We start from the raw sequence: 19,355 nt of genomic DNA, 5'->3' as shown, positions 1-19,355 counted from the left end.
CGGCGACTACACGAGCATTTGGTTTGTGTATGTGTGTGTGTATTACATAAAAAGATTTATTTGCTGAATATTTATCTATGTGGAAATTGCACTTACGATATCCATTGATATATTCCAGAAACCGTTAGTTCACCCTTATCCTCGAGGGCGTATTCAATGAGCTCCGTATACGTGAATGGTGGTTTCTTTGGCCTGGTTTTGTGTTGGCATATCGCAATAGCGCAGTGGGGGTGGGTTGGGGCGTTCCATTTATGCGGCGTTGGGAGTGGGAGTTGTACAATATCACGTAGCATTGTTGGTGGTTGAATTGTATGTGGTATGAAGAAATTTGAGATATAAAAAGTGGGGGTACATGAAAAGAGAAGAGAAAGAAGTTATGGAGGATATAGTTGTGTGCTTCATTTTCTTAAAATATGTTTCTAAAAATATATTAATATATTTAAGAGTGAAAATAGTTTATATTTGGTAAAGAAATATTGAACCACCAAAGACAAGTTCTGCTGGTTCTGATGTGATGATAAAGTGATTTGAACTCATGGAAAATTTGCGACTTTTTTTTCTAGTTTCAGTATGTGTGAGGTCTAAGGTATTTCAGCCTAGATCTCAAAAAGATGGGGCCATAAACAACGATTGTCTAATTTTGAAACCTTCTTGAACCTTACCTTGTGGTTGCCTATTGGCAAATGAGTAGTTAAAGTTTCTAACAAGAAGTTGGGATCTCTTGGAAAGAGGATATCCTTCATATACAATAATATAATCAAAAATTACACTTTGATCCTAAGTTTTCTCTTGATTTGATAGGTCAATTCATATGACAGCTATATAGTATAGTGGTCCGCTCCCAACGTTTTGTTCGAAGATTGTAATGTTGCCTTCGACAATAATCCAAAACAAATGTTGTGAAGATATCTTGTTAAATAAGAAAGTTTTCGAGCCAAGGACTTGATTTTGATCAATTTGTGTGGAAGCTATATGGCATAGTAGTCCGATATCGGGGATTCCGACAAATTAGCAGCTTCTTGTGGAAATAAGCTCCGGGAAGAGTTCTAGTATTTACAGACGGACAAGGGATCATGGCTCAGATCGTCACGCTAATCATTTATATATAAATATATTCTTTATGGGATCTCTGACGTTTCCTTCCGAGAGTTACTAACTTCGTGGAAAACTTTATATACCCTGCTTAAGGCATAAAAAGATAACGAAACTCCAACTTCTCTAGGAATTAACACTGAATAGTCTAAAATTATGTCTCGATAACTATAGCCGAGATTATGAAACATCAGTGTTTGTAAAAATCACATTTCGGTGTCATCCTGAGCAAAACGCCAGTTTACTATAAGTATATATATAGATAGATAAATAATTGAGGATTACACCGCGACATAAGGTATATTGTGCCCTCCCCTAAATCACAACGATTCATTTAGCTCCAGAATATTGATAAATTTCAATATACTGTTAGGTGCTATTGAGGCGATGTGATCCTTATTTGGAAATATGATCCAAGGGCCTTTATCCAGCGTCTACAGAGCAGGTTTTCTGGAGTTTCAGGCTCCATATCGCAGAATCAGCAATTTGAACTTGCAATGTCCAATCTAGAAAGCGACAAGTAGCCGGAGTTTGTATCTGGGGAGGTTTCATAGTTCGACGTAATTCACTATACAATCGAGGGGTTTGAAATATGAACACTAAAAAAACAACTATTTTATACTGCACCAACTTACGTTCTCTGTGGCGAGTTCTCGACTACAACATTCTCAGCGACCATCATATCATTGCCATCCACCTCGGCGGTGACTTCCATAACAAGCTCCTCAAACTTTTTTCCCGCCTTCGTAGTGCCCTTCGGTGAACGCATGTAATCGTTAACATTTTGTTGAACACCAGAGTGAGGAGTTGAGGATTGTGGAGAGCAGGAGCTCGATTTGTGCGAGGATGTAGGCGAACAGGTATTCCGGTGGTGCAAACCGTTATTTAAAGTGTTCGTGCGCGAATTATTATTGCTATTGCCGCCCAAATCTGGGGAAAGATGAGGAAATTCGTCGAATTTAAAATTTAGTAACCACGAGAGATTGCGGTCCTCAAAGTCAGCATCTGTATCTGTCAGTGTATTTGATTGTGCAAGCATAGATTGTTGAGTAGGTTGCGTTTGGAAGAATTGACCGCCTGCTGGTAACGTACGATATCTGCTAAGAGCCGTATTGCCATTTGGACTTGACACTTGTTTCTCAGGAATTAGAAACTGTGATTGATTGGATGCCTCCATTTGCTGTTGTTGCTGTAATGGATGTGGGTGCTTTTGACTTTGCTGTACAACACTGAGTGTGCTCTCCTCGGCCGCCTTCAAAGCGACTGTCGGATGTAGGTGTGCGATTTCGGTTTGCAAACCAGAATTATAACGATGATCGAGCTCTAGCAGATCGGTGGCTTGCCAATTGCTGCCATCATCATAGTTGGTATTTACACAGACATTGGATGGTGTTACAAAGGTCGGCAATGTAGAATCAGCACTGCCATTGGTGGGCTGGCTCACCAGACTAGCGGTAACTGGCACAATCAGATTGGCATCGTAGGCGAAGAGATCGTTGATGAAGGAACTGCTGCCGCTTATCAGATTAAATGTCATATTGCTGTTGTTGTTACTATTATTATTATTATTATTGTTAGCTTTATCATTGTTATTGTTGTTGTTAATTGTAGTACAGTTGTTGTTGGTGGCATTGCTGGCACTTGTGCTGACACATATTTCATTCTGTACATTTTCATCGGTTTGTATGGCATCTATCAGCATTTGTGTCTCGTTGTGTGTATGCTGACTGTAGATATTGTAGTTGTTGGTGGCATTGTTATTGTAACAGGAATTTGCATCGGTTGTATCACTGGTGGTTTCTTGCAGGTGACGCTTCTTCCAGGCCGGCGTTGTGCAGGCCGTGGAGTTTTGATAATCAGCGTTGCTGCTTTCCGACACAGTGACGTTGGCGCTGCAGTCACTTAAGTCACACTCACCGTCAAATTTTCTTTTTAGAAAATTATATTCACAATGCGTCGGTGAGCTGCCGTCGTGGCAGTTTGTGGTCGCGGCAGTTGCCGGCAAAGGATTTGGCGAGTGACCGCTGGGAGTTACGGGCATATTAACGATCATAATGAAGCGAATTTAACACACACACTATTGAAGATTGATTTTTTTATTTTTTTTTAGTATAATAATTTCAGCAAAGCACTGTAAATTAGTTAAGACAGTTTAGTACTATAATTTATTTTTCACTGGTCTTTTTTTTATTTGGAAAAATATATTTTTAATTAATTAGAAAAATTGTTTTGTTTTTTTTATGTTAATATAGACATTTTTAAGTTTATTATTTAGTGTTGTCTTTGTAATGTAAATAATTTACTGTTGTTTATTTAAAATTTTCATATTTATGTTAAAATTTTATTTTATTTTATTTTTATAGAAATTTTATTTAAGTAGATTTATGTTTTTTACACTACTTGTTGCGAACGCAAATTTTTTTTTGTAAAATTTTATTTTTGTTTTTAAACTTATAACCCAAAACTAGTTTTAAAATTGTGTAATATTATTTATTTAAATTATTTTTATATTTTGTGTAAAACTTTCGGCTATTTTGGGTTAATTTTTTATTATTATATTTTCTTTAAACTTATCATTTATTATATTTATTGAATTATTTAATTAAATGAAATTACTTGTTTAAATTTTTTAACCTCAAACTGTTTTTAAAAGTTGTTTGATTTTTTTTTTGTAATATATGTATATAGAACTTGCCACTACTTTGCTTGTTTTCTTTTTTGTTTTTATTTGTATCTTTTTTTTAATTTTTTTTTTAAATATTTTTACTGATTAGTTATTACATTTTTTAATTTAATTCTTTTAAAAATTGTTTAATAATATTTAGTAATTTTATATTATCTTTAAAACTTGCCACCATTTTTCTTTTCTTCTTATTTTTATTAATTTAATTTTAATGATTTTAATTAATTTTTTAATTTTTATTATTATTTTTTAATTTTACTTAAGTGTAATTAATTTTTATTGATTTTTTTTTTCTTTTTAATTTTTTTAAATATTTTTTAGCTTCTACTAAACGCCCGAATTGTTTTGTCCTCCACTTAGACGTACATTACGATGCGCTAGTTCAACTCCGACTGAGCAACCGTTTGTCAGCTGTGCAAATTCGAATACTTGACTCGCAAAGCCGGAAAGGAATCGAAGTACTCATTACCCTTGCGCAGTCATGCAAAGTACAAATTGGCCGAGAAGACGATGGCAATTTTCCTGCTCACAATTTTCGATTTTAGGCTCTAAGTTTTCACCTACCATTCAAACATGTGTATGTGTACATATACATTTATATATGTACATACATATATACATAGGTCTTTATGTTGGTAGCACGAGTTGCACCGCATGCGTTCTGGTTGGTCGCTCTTTGGTCAGAATCAATTGGTGAGCAATGTTCGAATATATAAATATACTGATATACATATATGAGACATACTATACATACCAACAATTTCATATGCATACATATTTATGTAATTAAGAGTACGTTTGCAACTACATACTTAGAGTACTTGTCCTCTTGCCCAGCATTTTTTAGAGGCAGGGTGTTAACCCGACCGCCTGTCAGCCAATTCACATATTTTCACATTTTACTTTCATATGTACGTACATAAGTAGACATATGTATATGTGACTATGTTTGTATGTATATAAATAAGCTTGTATTTGACGGCGCTCAATGAAGCGTTTAATAGACGTGGAAAACGTTAGTGCGCGTGTGCGCCGGTTAGTGCGAAGGCGTTGAAAACTCGATGAGCTAAATTTTGAGTGCGTGTCCTTTGCATTCTCTCCAGAACTAAGCAAAAAAAATATAGGGATGATGCACGAGGTGACCATAAGGTGTGCGCACATGACAGCGCCAAATGGTGAACAGGTGCCACAGCAAAGTGGGATTTGACCATAAATAAATATAACTAAAAGTGGCGGCTCAAATATATACATATTTGTTGTTATTTTTATGTATATACATATTTCATTGCTTTGAATATAATATATAGTACTGTGATCAATACTACAAGTGGGTTTAGATCATTGAAAACGATCCGCCAAAGCATCATCACGCTGTGTTATGAGTACATATGTGTCGGTCTAATGATTCTTCTAACTAATTTTACTCAGTGAACCAAAGAGTTGTAGACTGACTAATTTTATTCCATCGGCTCCATAGATTTTCAAGTTGGCTTTTCGTTGATTTCAAATCTGCTTTTGACAGCACGAAAAGGAGCTGTCTTTATGCCGCTATGTCGGAATGTGGTACCCCGAAAACTGATACGGCTGTGTAAACAGATGTTGAGCAAATTGAAAAGCTTCGTCAGGATCGAGAAGGATTGACTACCTATTGTGCGACTTCTTCAATTTACTCTAAGAGAAAATAATTTGGATAGCAAGAACATTGCTTTTACTGTATTTGGTTTTCTCCAACTCTACTTTATTAAGTATCACAAAGACCTCCGACATGAAGGAATGTCAATTTTTGTAAATAAAAATATTAGATATACTCATATACATATATATTGTTTTATTATAAGAACTTGATTTGATCGAGGCATGAAAAATTTCAAATATCGATATTGCAAAAACTGAGGGACTCAGCTCGTCATATGTATATAATACTTCGTAGGGTCTCTGACGTTTCCTTCAGGGTGGTAAAATAAATATGTTAGGTTAAGGGTATAAAAAATAAAATGTGGACATGACGTCTAGTATTTAAACTATGAGCAAAATGTACCGCAAAATTTGGTGAGACTGATTACAAAAATTATAGAAGCTTTCTATTGTTCTTGCTCGGTTTTTATTAGACAATAATCTCATATTTTTGTCTAACAACTCCTTGTTAATGCGTAACTAAATTCTCGAACCTTTATTAAATTTTTCATATTTATTATGATGGCGGAGCAGTAAAAAAAACAAACCATATTCCTAACTTAGACTTCACTGCCTCTTTATCCCATCTTTATGGCTTGGGAACTCTTTTTTTTTTAAATATGAGAGTATATTTGATACTAAAAGTAAACTTTTAGACCAAGAAAGCGGAAAATTGCGGAAGCGGGAAATGTTCTACGGACCTTTCTGAACAACTTTACGTATGAGACTATGGGTCTTGAGTTAGCGATTTTTAAGGAACCTAAAATTTCGTCTAAAGTTTTTGAAATATCCGAATGAAATTTAATACATTTTGATATACTATCGACAATTTGTCGGCATCGGACAGATCGGAATTCGATCATAACACATATCTGCCATACAACCGATTATTCAGATTTATTAAATTTCGTCTTAAATATCGCTGGCTCGCAACTTTGAAGCTCGTTGTATTTTAGGCAGAATTGTTCAGAGTGATCCGTAAAACATTTCCTATATACACGATTTTACCGGCAGAAAATCGAACTTGTTTCTTTAAAATTCAACGATAAATCGGTTCCTCGAAAATTTTCACACATTCTTATCATATATATTAATGATAAAAAAATGAGAGAGGGGAAGTACCTCTCTACGTTTAATTAATTTTATAATTAATTATTCAACACAAAAGCAAAAAATTAATTTATATCTCAACAATGTCCGCTTTGAACGTCATTACAGTTATCTCTAATTGATATTTACACTGCTAATTTGTTTGAATCTTCTGAGAATCATTGGCAGAATACCTGGCATTACTCACACACCGGAACTGGTTTCGAAGAGTGACGTTTCACAAAGCATACAATTGCTGCATTCAACCGACTTACATACATATGTGTACATATATATAATATACACGCTGTTTATAACGAGCTTTGCAAATTTCTCTCGTAGCGAAGAGAGTGCTGAACGAGAATAGAATCAAGAACTGTCGCTTAAAAGTGAGCCGCTCATATTCGAGCTGCTGCTAATAAAACAGTGCCCCAAGTAACAAAAACGCGATCAGTTGCGCGGGAGACATTTAAGCCTACGGACCAGTTAAAAGAATTAACGACGTGCCGAAATAAAAAATAACTACTATACAAAAAAAAGAAATAACAAAAAAGCATCGAAATGCGAAACAGCATTTTGCTTTTAGTGTTTAGCTTGATATTTTGTGTTATTCACACTTTCGCGGGTAAAACCGAATGTCCGCGTATTAAACTGAAACGTCAGTGGGGCGGCAAACCGGCTAAAGCGCTCACTTATCAAGTGCGTCCAATACGTTATGTTATCATTCATCATACCGTCTCCGGTGAGTGTAGTGACTTTTTGAGATGTGCATCGATTCTGCAGAATACCCAAACCTATCATATGAATGATTTGGATTATAATGACATCGGGTTTAAGTGAGTATTTGTTTAAAACCATGTATTGGCTATTTTGGTTTCTGTAGATACGCCCCCAAATTTAGTAGCTTTGCTTACTACGTATAATTGGCAAAAAGAGGCGGTGTGTAAGCAATACAAAAAAACTTAAAACAGGGAAAACCGAACTTGATTTAGTAAGTTTGTAAGTCAACTATATGCCATAGTGGTTCAATATTTCTGGTTCTGTCAAATAAGCAGCTGATAGGTAGAAAAGGACGTATGCAAATTTCATCGATATCTCAACAATTGAGAGCCTAGTTGGAGTATACATATATAGAGAGACAGACGAACATGACTGAATCGACTGGTCATTTCGAGCATTTTATATATACTACTGTGAAAGGTGAACTTTGTTCATTTCATCTCCTTAAAAGTAATCCGCTCCCGCTGCAATACACTTATGCCAGCGAATTTTTCAGTCATCATAGCACTTGGAAAAATTCTCCGCCGTAATGGCCATCTGAGCCTTCTTCGATTGAGCTTTTATTTCCATATATCCTCAGTTGAGTCAAAACGGTGTGCTCAGAGAGGTCATGTGAATTTGTGAATAGCCAGAAGCCACAGAAGGTAAATCAGGCGAATGCGGTGCTTGCGGCACGGTATTAGTTGAAAATGTTTCGAAATGATCACGAATAATCAATGCAGTATGAGATTGTGCATTATCGCACTTCTTTGTTCAATGAATTCAGACATAGTAAAAATCGAAGAGCCTCACAAAAAGGCGCATACATCAAGTATAAATTAAAAATTCACCTTTCAAATCACAGATCACAGTATTATTTCATAGGGCCTCCGACTGTTATAAACTCCTTTGCGAATTGAATATAACATGTTAATATTTGTCTTTCTAATAAATAAATATTTTGGCTTGCAGCTTTCTCATCGGCAATGATGGCATTGTTTATGAGGGTACTGGTTGGGGCGTGCGTGGCGCACATACCTATGGCTATAATATGAACGGCACCGGAATTGCTTTCATTGGAAATTATTCAGGTAAGTGTTAGTGATTATCACGTTTAAAATTATTTAAATATTTTTTATAAATTGTCTACCGTACCACAGAGAAACTGCCATCGCGCTCTGCCTTAACTGCAGCGAAGAAGCTTCTGGCTTGTGGTGTGAAGGAAGGTGAATTGGATCGGAATTATATACTCTTAGCTGGTTCGCAAGTTTCCAGCACTCAGAGTCCAGGCTTGATTTTATATAATGAAATACAAGATTGGGATCACTGGTCCTTAGTACCGTAATTGTATAAAAATTCGAAATTCATACATATTTTAGTAATTCAAAATATTTTAAATCGGTATACATACATATTATATGATATTAAAAATATAAAAATACTCTTTTATGTGATTTATTACAGAAGACTCATTACTTCTTTTCTCCTAAATACACTTGAACAGAATAAAAATATTACAAACCGGCGTCTTTTTGTTTTAAAAATATAAAACTTTTTCTTTGATTATTTATCACGATTTTAGTTTAATAAATTAAATTATTTAATGATCAGATTAGCTAATTTTGAACTTCAAGTTCAGCAAAGGGGGATCAGAAAACCCATATTTTTTAAGAACAAAAATCTGTGAATTTTCAACTTAGTACTTAAAGCTACTTACATATATACATGCATTAAATCAGAAATTAATAATTCCAAACTACCCACCAAGAGATGTATACGAAGTTACCAGTTTGATGTACATGCATATTTGCCAGTTATACTGAAATCACTGTATTCACACAATTAAACACCCACGTTTACCGAACTCTTATCGTCAGCAAATGTACGAGCAAATATCCCGACTACCGAATAAGCAACCATTTTGTGGCAGCTACAACGAACGTGCCGTTTGAGACGATTTACACTTTTTCAATTGCTTTCTGCATATCAATGTTTTGCTTTTAGCCACATATACTTCTTTGCATTCAATATAATAAGTTTCTTTAAAATTAAAATACATTATTTTGTGAGTTTAACTTTATTTTATACAAATTATCAAATATTTACCATGCACTACACTTTACTTTTAGTTACAATACAATTACTCATCTCACCGGCACAGATTCGACTGAATTTGAATTTGCTGTTCCTCTTATACTCTCCTTTACTTACTCTCTTCACGCATACATTGAGGAAATTACTAATACACTTCCGCATCCCATACATTTTCTTCCGTGGTTATACGATTATTTTTGACAAGAAGCTAAACGATTTGCGCCATCTAGCGTAATTAGCACTCAATATTTGGGATTATTTGTAGTAATATTTCAAATTTCAAAATTTAACTAGGTAATACAACTTGTAAAATGAACTTGTTTAAAAACTTGTTTATTTCATAACAATAATTAGTCATTTTAATAAATATTGTACAATTTTTATTTTAAGTTATTCTGTGCACCCATTGGTACAATACAAATTAAAAAATGTATGAATCATCCTGTACTACATAACGTACTTCTGGAATGAAAAGGCATAAGGAAACGGAAAAGTAAATGCCAAACGACAGTTGGGATTTGTTAGTGTAAATGTGAATGAAAGATTGACTTGTGGAATTGTAGAGAGATAATAGATGACAGTTGGATTTTTATTCGCGAATCGTGCTGATGCAATTGTATGTCGGTAGTGCAAAAAATGTGTTAAATTAATAAAATATAATTGAAAGTAATAAAATAAATGTGCTTTTATATTCAAAATAGTGTGAAATATCTAAAAATGTGCCCATTGCAATATATGTGTATATTTTGCAAAATGCAAAAAGAAAATGTGGCAGCAGGTGAATAAAAGTGAAATTTGTGCGTGTGCTGTACGGCCCGGTGTTTATTTGTGCGTTTCTATCGCGAATTATATTATATTTCTTTGCATCAGCATTTCGAAATTATTATATCTATTATAAAATATAGCATTAATTGAATAGTTTGTATATTTTATGAAAAGGTTGGCAAATTAGTCCATGTTTCATCTTTTAAATTCGGTGCATCGTGAGCGTTTCGCGTCGTGTATGCTATCGTTCGTATGTGTAATATCATCCTGTACTACATCGTACTTCTGTTGAGATTTGTTAGTGTAAATGTGACTGAGAGAGTGACTTGCGAATTGTAGAGAAATAATAGATGACAGTTGGATCTTTATTCGCGAATCGTGCTGATGTAATTGTATGTCGGGAGTGCAAAAATGGTGTTAAATTCATAAAATAAAATTGAAAGTAATAAAAAAATGTGTGTTATAGTGAAAATAAAGTGAGAAATATATAAAAATGTGCCCATTGCAATATATGTGTATAGCAAAATGCAAAAAGAAAATATGACAGCAGGTGAATAAAAGTGAAATTTGTGCGTGTGCCGTACGGCTCTGTGTTAATTTGTGCGCTTTTATCGCGAATTATATCATAATATTCCTTTGCATCAGCGTTTCGAAATTGTTATATCTACCATAAAATGTCGCGTTTGATGAATAGTTGGTATATTTTATGAATTGATTGGCAAATTAGTTCACGTTTCATCTTGCAAATTCGGTGCATCGTGTGCGGTTCGCGTCGTGTATGATATCGTTCGTATGTGTAATATTTCGTAAAGTGAGCACTATAAATGTAAATTGTAGCTGTATTTACTACATACATGCATATACACATGTGAGTAAATGTATGTACAGGTGAGTGTTTTTATGTGCAAATACAGTTTTTATGCGACATATCCCTATAGAAAATGCATGAATATGTACATAACCAAAATACACATCTTTGAACCGTACTTCCATATATTTATGTACATATATGTATTTACTACATTTGAAAGAATATAATGTACATATGTAATTAAAATTATGTTTATTTTTGAGTGAACATTTTTTTTATTATGTAATAATTTATTACTCGTGTGCTTATTTGGCTTAAAATATAACAATTAGACCTTTTCTATCTGTTTTTAATGAAATCATATTAAAATTTAAATATTGGGTAAAAATATACATATGTATGTATTAGTTTTTAGGTATAATTTTTTTGGTGATAATTTCGATCTATGGCGGAGGAGATTTAACTGAATGTCCATTTTTTCCTCTCTTTAATTTCTTCTCTTTACCTATTCACTCCCATCGTTGATTTTTTATTTTACGAAGGAATAAGGAATCGGAAATGTATTTGTAGTATTGTTGCACACACACACACTTTTCTGCAGCTTTACGGTTTACTTTTCGTATTTCACTTTGAATGCAAATGAGGAGCGCCATCTAACGTAATTGTATACCAAATATTGGTGTTGCAAATATAAAAATATGCGATTTCACACTAATTGTATATTATATTACATAATGTTTACTTTTGTAAAAATTTGTGTGGCATCGGACTTAAAAACAATGTATTAAAAAGTATACTAGTTATAAAAAATATGTGAACAAGTATATTGCTTATCGACTTGAACTGTTCTGGATATTATTTTATGTCATACATCCGTTAGTACCCTGTACCACTCAGTTTACTTCTTTCCTCGACAGATGGTGCTTTAAGCAATTTTAAATTCAAATATATTGCTAAGTACGTGAAGAAAATGCAGAAGGAAGCGGAAAAGTAAATAATTATAACGCTACAGTTGAGATTTGCTAGTATGTGTGAATGAGAGAATGGCTTGCGAATTTGAGAGAGAGGGAATAAATTAAAGTTAGATCTCTATTGTCGAATCGTACTGATGCAATTGAATGTCGGGAGTTCGAAAATTGTGTTAAATTAGTAAAACATAAGAAGTTATAAAATAAATATGTTAAGAGTAAAAATAATGTGTGAAATATATTAATGTGTGTTCATTTACGCAAGCAACAAATGTTTGGCATATTATTCAATATTTTATTTTGATAATTCGGTATCTCGGTGTGGTTCGGGTCGTGTATGCAATCGATCGTTCGTGTAATGCCTCGTTACTGAAAATATACATAAATTAATAAACATATGCAGGTAAGTCTTGATGTATACAAACATACATACATACATACATATTTAAAGGGTAGCATTCACTTGCAAATAGTTAATATTCGGTTTAAATTAAATTGACTAAAGGAGAACTTTGTTAAGACATGTTTTTAAAAAGGGTTGACTACTTTTACCTCATTTCTTTCGATTAAATTTTTAAACAACATATTTCTATTAACAATATTTTTGAGAAGGGTTGTTAGCTGTTGATAAATTTTAGTCAATGTTGCAAATAATTTAATTGGTATTTGCATAAATTTTTTCCAAAACACAGGATTGAAAAATAAAAATATAAGGCTCAAATACAGTATTAAAACAAATTAGTCCCAAAAACCAGATTAAAAATAAAAATAAATAAAAGCAATTTTCCTTCTTTTCTTCTTTAATTTTTTAATATAATTGCTATATAATATGATTTTTTGCGGGTTTCGGAATAGAGATATTTCTAAGCGGACAAATCTCTTTCAACGCCTGACACCTGGTATCGATCCTAGAAATCGGCTACGGCAAAAAGAAAATCTAAAATGAATCGCCGCTTACTAAATTACTTAAAATGCTGTAAATGTTTTTTTTTTAATTCTAAGATTTTTCGACTAGCAAAGGAAATAACGCCTTTTGATAAAGAGGTTTTTTTAATAATTGCAATATTTTTTTCTATTTAAAGTTGTTAAAATAAACTAAATGCAAAAATCTTAAAATTCCAAAACACAAATTTAGGGGTTTTTCATGAAGCAGCTATATTTTTTCCTTGTTCCACTTCAACCGTTTCGATTGTAGTCATGACGCAAGCCTTTCCAGTAGTGGTGGCTGACTTTACTACTTTCATAGTGGGAAGGAAAGAAAAATAGTATTCAGAGAAGAGATTATGGAATAATAGTGAGAGCAGAAGCTCCAAGCTAGCAACTAGATTATTTTATGCAATTGTAGAGCAAATCAAACACCTGAAAGCATATAATTCGCCAATATTATTTCTAAACTAGATTCTTAGCCTCTAAATATAAATATATAAAAGTAAAAAAGTTATTAAATTATAGCATAATTTTCATACATTTAATTATTGAATTTATTAATCATAAAAAAATATTCTTTGAGTATTTGCCGCCTGAGCATAAATACTTTTAGAAGCGTTTTCGGTACATGAAAACCAAACTAAATTATCCAACTTTATGCTGCGAATCTATCTAATCAGATCATAAAAACTGTATCGGTATCAGCAACAGTAGTTTATTGCCCAGATGTTGCAAAAGCCAGCTTGGTCACTCACGTCTCCAGTGAATTTGCTGATTGCATTGCATTATGTGGGCGAGAAAACTGGTACCATGGATGCTTACTACTTACACATGTATGTACATATATGTACATACATAAATATGTATTACATAGATTTGTATTAATCTATGTATAAATTTATGTTTCACTAAATGCTGCTCTATGTACTTCAAAGTCCAATGGTTTTGTTGCAACAGCAGCACACGGTGAAAGGCACATTGCTTACCGGCCACAAATGGTTGCAACTAGTAAGCGGATTTTTGCAATGGCATGAAACCTGCCACCTGTTAAAATCAATTAACTGGAGCAATCTTGCTGATTTTGTGGACTCTGCGGCAAATTTTTTATATACTGGTATGTTTATACTGGACAATGGGTACTAAAGTTGGCTTATGTACATATGTATGTGTGAGTTGCTCAACTTTTATTACAGTTACAAATACTGTTTGGAAAATAATTAGTTTAAAACTACAAATTCTGTTTTAATATGGGAATATTTGTAAAATCGATATGTAATTTGCGGCGTTGATATTACATATATTCTACTAACACATAAAACAACATTTGTCAGTTTGTAGCAAAACCTTATACTATATACATACATACACATGTATGTAGTTACTGTTATTATGTTGCATGTGGCTTAATTCTCGGTGTATATTTTATTATGTGTGACTTGATATGAACATAACTGTTTGTGGGTTTAAGTTGTTGGTTTTGATTTGCCTCGTGCCGCTGACAGTTCCAGTTTAGATATTTAACTATAAAATATATATCTAAGTACCTAGAATGTCAGTAAGGCATGCATATTGCGGTTTTATGGTAGAGATCGTTGGTGTACGTATTAGTAAATCACGAACGCTCATTGTATGTAGATATGAAAAATGTATGTAATATATGACTTTTTGTTAAGTAGGAGAGTTTTATTCTACACTCTATATCACCTATTCCGTCATACTTGACTATATGTAAAACAATATGCACTTCGAGGAAAATCTGCACTACACTTAAATGGTAAATCACCATCGATATGTATAAACGCTATTATTGCCTTAGTGCGTGGTAATTTGTCCTATTTTTCTCTTCCTAAAGAAATTCTTCAAAAACTTGAACTAAGAGGGTGATAGTAAATCTTTCAGCATAGCTTTCTTACATTGCTCTAATGCCATTGTAGCCATATTATCCTTAAAATTATAACAGTGGACATTTTTTCTCTTGTGCTTTTTGACCAAATTGTCGCACAATTCTTGATAGATTTTCGGTTCGCCATTTCGCTAGATTGTTGGATAGTTGCGACAGCATATTCATAAACCCACGCCTCATCAGCAGTAATAATTAGTTTGAAGAAAGTATGGCCCTTAGCTTAGTTTGTCAATCCTCTCTTTGGTAAACTTTACTCGACGTCGTTTTTGCAAAATACACTAACCAAAATGTGTTGAGTCGATCCATAAGATAAGTATGTCGAAATATTTGTCTCAGCTCAACACTACGATTTTCTAGTATTATTTCAGAGGTGGATGGACGACTCGCATCAAGAAAGTTTTCCATGATTTCTCCACCTTCACTGAATCCTTTATGTCATTCAAATATTTGTAGTCGTTGTAGACTTCCCAAAACACTTCTTAGGTGTTGTAGAATTTAATAAGATAAAAAATACAAAAATCGATTTTTTGAAATTTTCAGAGCCACTTAACCCCTTAAACACTTACATGGTCGTGAATAAGACTCCAAGCAAGCTAGTTGTTAATTTTTTTCCAAGGTAAAACTCGTCAGACAATCTTTTCGCGAAATTGACATATGGATATCAAACTTGAAATTACCATAAAAAGTCAGTCCGGGTCGAATTTGAACGGTAAATTTTTTTAATTTTTTTTTGATGTTTTTCTAAATATATATACTATACTAGGGGTTTTAAAACGGGTATTAAACTATGTGCAGTAATGAGAATTCCTAACTTTCTTCATTAAATATACAAATATGTATTTACCTATGTATGCAAGTATTTACATATGTATAAGAATTTTTCCAAACCTCTTTGCAAGCGGTTTTATTCAGTTTTGCTTTGAGCTTGTAATTCGATATATTAGTTGTGGATGCCACAACTGACTAATCTTGTGGAATTCTCAACATAGGTGTACTAACGATGCGAATATAAGATGTGAAGCACTCCCGCGATTTTGTATTGTAGTTTACATTCGTTTCACATATTATTGCTATGGCTAATAACTCTTCCGATTCGATTAAATAATTACCGACAGCGTCATTGAAGTAGTACAGTATAATGCTATGCTACAAGTAAATTCATATTTATATAACTACTCATTATATGCGTGTATAAATAATTTAATATAAATATGTATGTATGAGAAGCACCCTCTCGATAGTTTTTTACGCATTTTGTTTGCGTGTGTAAATTTTTTTTTATCTCCTCTTAAGTCAGTTGGTACATACTAAAAGAGCGTTAACCATGACAGTGATTTTGCTTGTTTTTGTTTTACTTGTATTTCAGATGTGTCGCATATATTGAATTACGCAAGAGACTTTTTAGTATATCTATGTACAAGTATAATATTTATATGCATATATACTTATATATTGTTTGTCATACATACAGTTTGTGTTGTGTTGCTTTTGTCCTATGCTATATTTTCCGTTATGAATGCTTAAAGTTCAATAAATCTTTGGAAGAATGTTTCAGTCGAAAATCGTAATACTCGAAAATGTCATTTTCGACGATTCGATATCACATATGTACATATATGTATATATGACGCGAAGGATAAGGAATTTATAAAATGGTGTTATTTCTTTTCGAACATTTTTTCAGTCAATAATGCAAAGAGAGTTTATGAATGAATTTACACCAGACCCCACATGACTTACAGATAACCCACCAAATCCTCAATAACAATTAATCAATAACCTTTAACAAAGTCATATAATTCTGTGTGAATGAAAAATGTGTAATTTGGATAAAAAACGAAGATTTTTTGGCAATAAAAAAGAAAGAAGTATTGTCATAATTGTTGTAAAATTAATATTTTCGAAGAAACAATTTTTTTTCGAGTTACATACGATCTCTGATCCTGTTGTTGTTGTTACGGTTATCTAGTCCCTGCTCGGGTGGTAAGGTTCAGATAAGTTGTCGTCGAGGTCATTCAACGGTAGGCCTAGGAAACGTGCTGTTTCGATGGGATCGGATTATAGGGAGAGGGATGTCAGATGTGTAGGGTTAGCTTGGCATACAAAGAGGTGGTTAGAGTCATATATTTGATATGTGGGGGTTCTGGATAAGTAGTACATTATCCTGAACGCTGCGCTCTCGATTCTTGTGGCAGCTCTAGCTCGTTGTCTGTAATGGATGGTGGTTTGACTTCAAGTGCGCCAATCACTGAGAGGGAGCCGATGTTGGCTCCACTGTAAATTGCGGTCATAGCATTTTTGAAGTTAGTTGCATGCAAAGTGTGGTGAACGTATTTTCTTATGTCGTCGAAGTAGTTGAAAAAGGGTCTTTTGATGCTTCTGGGAGGCGGTTCCGCTTTAAGCACGTGACTGCAGGAATTGTTCCTAAGAAAACATTCCAACACAAACTGCTTTGAGCGGATTTCATTATGCTCCTTAACTGGGATTATACAGGTCTCACTGTATAGATGTTCGAATGTTGCGAACAAGTGCTGCTGGCTAACGACGATCTCCGATCCTCGACTGCGGCTGTAACTCCAGCCTTCTCTGTGGATGAAACCTAAAAAGGTTTCCCTATGGTCTAAATAAATTCACAAAATTCTAAAACTAATTTTTTGAGAAAAATTTTAGTAGGCTGTAACTCAAAAACTATTACATCTCTTGAAAATTTTAGTATGTTATTTTTAAATATATATATCGAAAAATTACAACAAAAACAGTTTTTTTTTTGTTTTATTTCACACGTATCCAAAATTCAACACTTGATCAATAATAAATAAATAATTCTGAAAATTGACTATCTGATCGCCCGAGCATTTTCCTAAATAACTCTCGAAAAATTTTAAAAGAAATGGTTAAAATATATTCTATAATTTTAATATCATGTCTTACAAAAATTAACCCTAAATTCGGTTGCAGAGGTCGTGTAGTGTTGTATTGTAGGTTTTTTTGGGTAACTGAAAATTCTATACAGATATGTTTAAGTTGCCGCGAAATGAATTTGGTTTACCTAAGTGCGCGTTAACATAAATATAAATACGTAAATCAATACCTTTCACTTATTTTCTTTTGTTTACGGATATTCCATTCCAAATTCGGCGTTTGCTTTCATTCGTAAGGTCACAGGTACTCAATTTTTGAACAGATACTTACATAAATATATTTATGCTGGTATAAGAGCATAATAAACATAATGATAATGTATAGTCTACTCTCTCAGCCGCATGTCTATAGATGAGACAATCCTTGTAATTATTATTTTGTAACCTGTGTAGACCCTTCCATTATAACAAATAACTTCTACCTGTCCTCAAATTTGTGGTATAAAAGCCTTGCAACAGGCATCGACGATCTTAAACACAAATCAATTTTTGACTCGCGTAGTAGTTAACAACTCGTCACTCTTCAACAGCTTGACAACATAATGCGTGTGGTAAGTTTTTTTTTCAACATTTGCAAAAAAAAGTTTTACTCAAATTAAATATTTTTCCTTACAGCTCATTATATTTTCCGTTAGCTTAGTGATGTCATGGGCCAGTCCTTTGCTGAAGAGCAAAGAGCTGTATAGTAAAATAAAAAACCGTATGTTCGGTGTCAACACGGATTGCGGACCCTGTGGCGGCATACACACCGTGCAGCCGATGGGCATGGCTCCAATGCCGAATGTCTACGCAGAGGCATATAATCCGTCGCTACAATTGCACGGCGAGTCTGCGGCTGCTTCAAGCGCTGGCAATGTCTACAATTCTCAAGAATATGCTCCTGCTCACATGAATCATTTCATGAATGCTAACGGTGTAAGAACGCATAATTTTAGAAGTGATAAACGCCCAGCTCCAGTTTTGAATTACGCCAACAACCATTATGCACAAATTGAGAATGCCGCTGCAGTTTCTACGGCCGCGAGTCATAGCTCATCTACATTATGGCAGCATGAGGAGAACGCGCAAGCTGCAAGTAGAGCACAACAATTGACAGTAGCTCATGGAGGTGGTTTGGACACATTTGGAGCTGTACCACCAGTTCCTGCTGGCCCTGTTTGGATTGAAGGCGATCAGTACAATGCCTATTCACCTTTGGGCGCAGCTGCAGCAGCGCAATCTGCTTCGTCCGCTTGGAGTCAGCAAAATGGTAACTATGGTCAAAATAATGGACGTGGTGTGGCCTTTGCTCATGCCAGTTCTACTTCGTGGAGCTCAAATAATTCCGGCTGAGCGAGTTTTATGTTAAGTTAAGTTTAAAAAAAGAAATTTGTAGAACTAATTGCGTTAAAAATAATAATAATAGTTGATAATAAAAATAAGTGTGTATTTAATTAATCGAAAATTTTCATATTTGTTAATTCAAATCAAATCCGAGTTTATGTTGAAGTAAATGATAGTGGCAAGCAATGAAATATTAACCCCATATTTAGCATAAAGTAAGCGCTAATCATGTTGACTAAGATTTAATAGCTCGAAGGAGTTTTTCTCTTAGCTTATGCTTTTTACAAGGGGCTGGCCGAGTTTTTCTCTTTGCTTATGCTTTTTACAAGGGGCTTGCCGATTGTTA

At 33.8% G+C, this 19,355-nt stretch overlaps 3 protein-coding genes across 3 annotated transcripts; 2 read left to right on the top strand and 1 right to left on the bottom strand.

Moving 5' to 3' along the window:
• Nucleotides 1-92: 92 nt before the first annotated feature.
• On the bottom strand, nucleotides 93-3,243 carry LOC125778407 (transcription factor mef2A-like). The gene is made up of 2 exons (XM_049455764.1): nucleotides 1,728-3,243; nucleotides 93-192 (listed from the first exon to the last, which is right to left on the bottom strand). Exons 1-2 carry the CDS (start codon nucleotides 3,143-3,145, stop codon nucleotides 93-95), a joined length of 1,518 nt encoding a protein of 505 aa, XP_049311721.1. The 5' UTR covers nucleotides 3,146-3,243.
• A 3,737-nt stretch (nucleotides 3,244-6,980) lies between these two features.
• On the top strand, nucleotides 6,981-8,808 carry LOC105227499 (peptidoglycan-recognition protein SA). The gene is made up of 3 exons (XM_049455312.1): nucleotides 6,981-7,374; nucleotides 8,270-8,388; nucleotides 8,458-8,808. Exons 1-3 carry the CDS (start codon nucleotides 7,100-7,102, stop codon nucleotides 8,640-8,642), a joined length of 579 nt encoding a protein of 192 aa, XP_049311269.1. The 5' UTR covers nucleotides 6,981-7,099; the 3' UTR covers nucleotides 8,643-8,808.
• A 9,306-nt stretch (nucleotides 8,809-18,114) lies between these two features.
• LOC105227500 (uncharacterized) lies at nucleotides 18,115-19,057 on the top strand. Its single transcript, XM_011206859.4, has 2 exons — nucleotides 18,115-18,237; nucleotides 18,302-19,057. The coding sequence occupies exons 1-2, from the start codon at nucleotides 18,229-18,231 to the stop codon at nucleotides 19,016-19,018; spliced, it is 726 nt and encodes a 241-aa protein (XP_011205161.2). The 5' UTR covers nucleotides 18,115-18,228; the 3' UTR covers nucleotides 19,019-19,057.
• The last annotated feature ends 298 nt before the right edge of the window (nucleotides 19,058-19,355 follow it).

Source organism: Bactrocera dorsalis, chromosome 4 (genome assembly GCF_023373825.1).
Source record: "Bactrocera dorsalis isolate Fly_Bdor chromosome 4, ASM2337382v1, whole genome shotgun sequence".
Taxonomy (NCBI): domain Eukaryota; kingdom Metazoa; phylum Arthropoda; class Insecta; order Diptera; family Tephritidae; genus Bactrocera; species Bactrocera dorsalis.
This window is presented reverse-complemented; position numbering and strand designations above follow the sequence as displayed.

Bases quoted from the DNA above. Each gene is read 5' to 3' on its own strand.
- LOC105227499 (XM_049455312.1), top strand. From the start codon at position 7,100: ATGCGAAACAGCATTTTGCTTTTAGTGTTTAGCTTGATATTTTGTGTT. The intron at 7,375-8,269 runs GTGAGTATTTGT...TTTGGCTTGCAG, and splicing joins TATAATGACATCGGGTTTAA to CTTTCTCATCGGCAATGATG. The intron at 8,389-8,457 runs GTAAGTGTTAGT...ACCGTACCACAG, and splicing joins TTTCATTGGAAATTATTCAG to AGAAACTGCCATCGCGCTCT.
- LOC125778407 (XM_049455764.1), bottom strand. From the start codon at position 3,145: ATGATCGTTAATATGCCCGTAACTCCCAGCGGTCACTCGCCAAATCCT. The intron at 193-1,727 runs GTAAGTTGGTGC...ACACAAAACCAG, and splicing joins GAGAACTCGCCACAGAGAAC to GCCAAAGAAACCACCATTCA.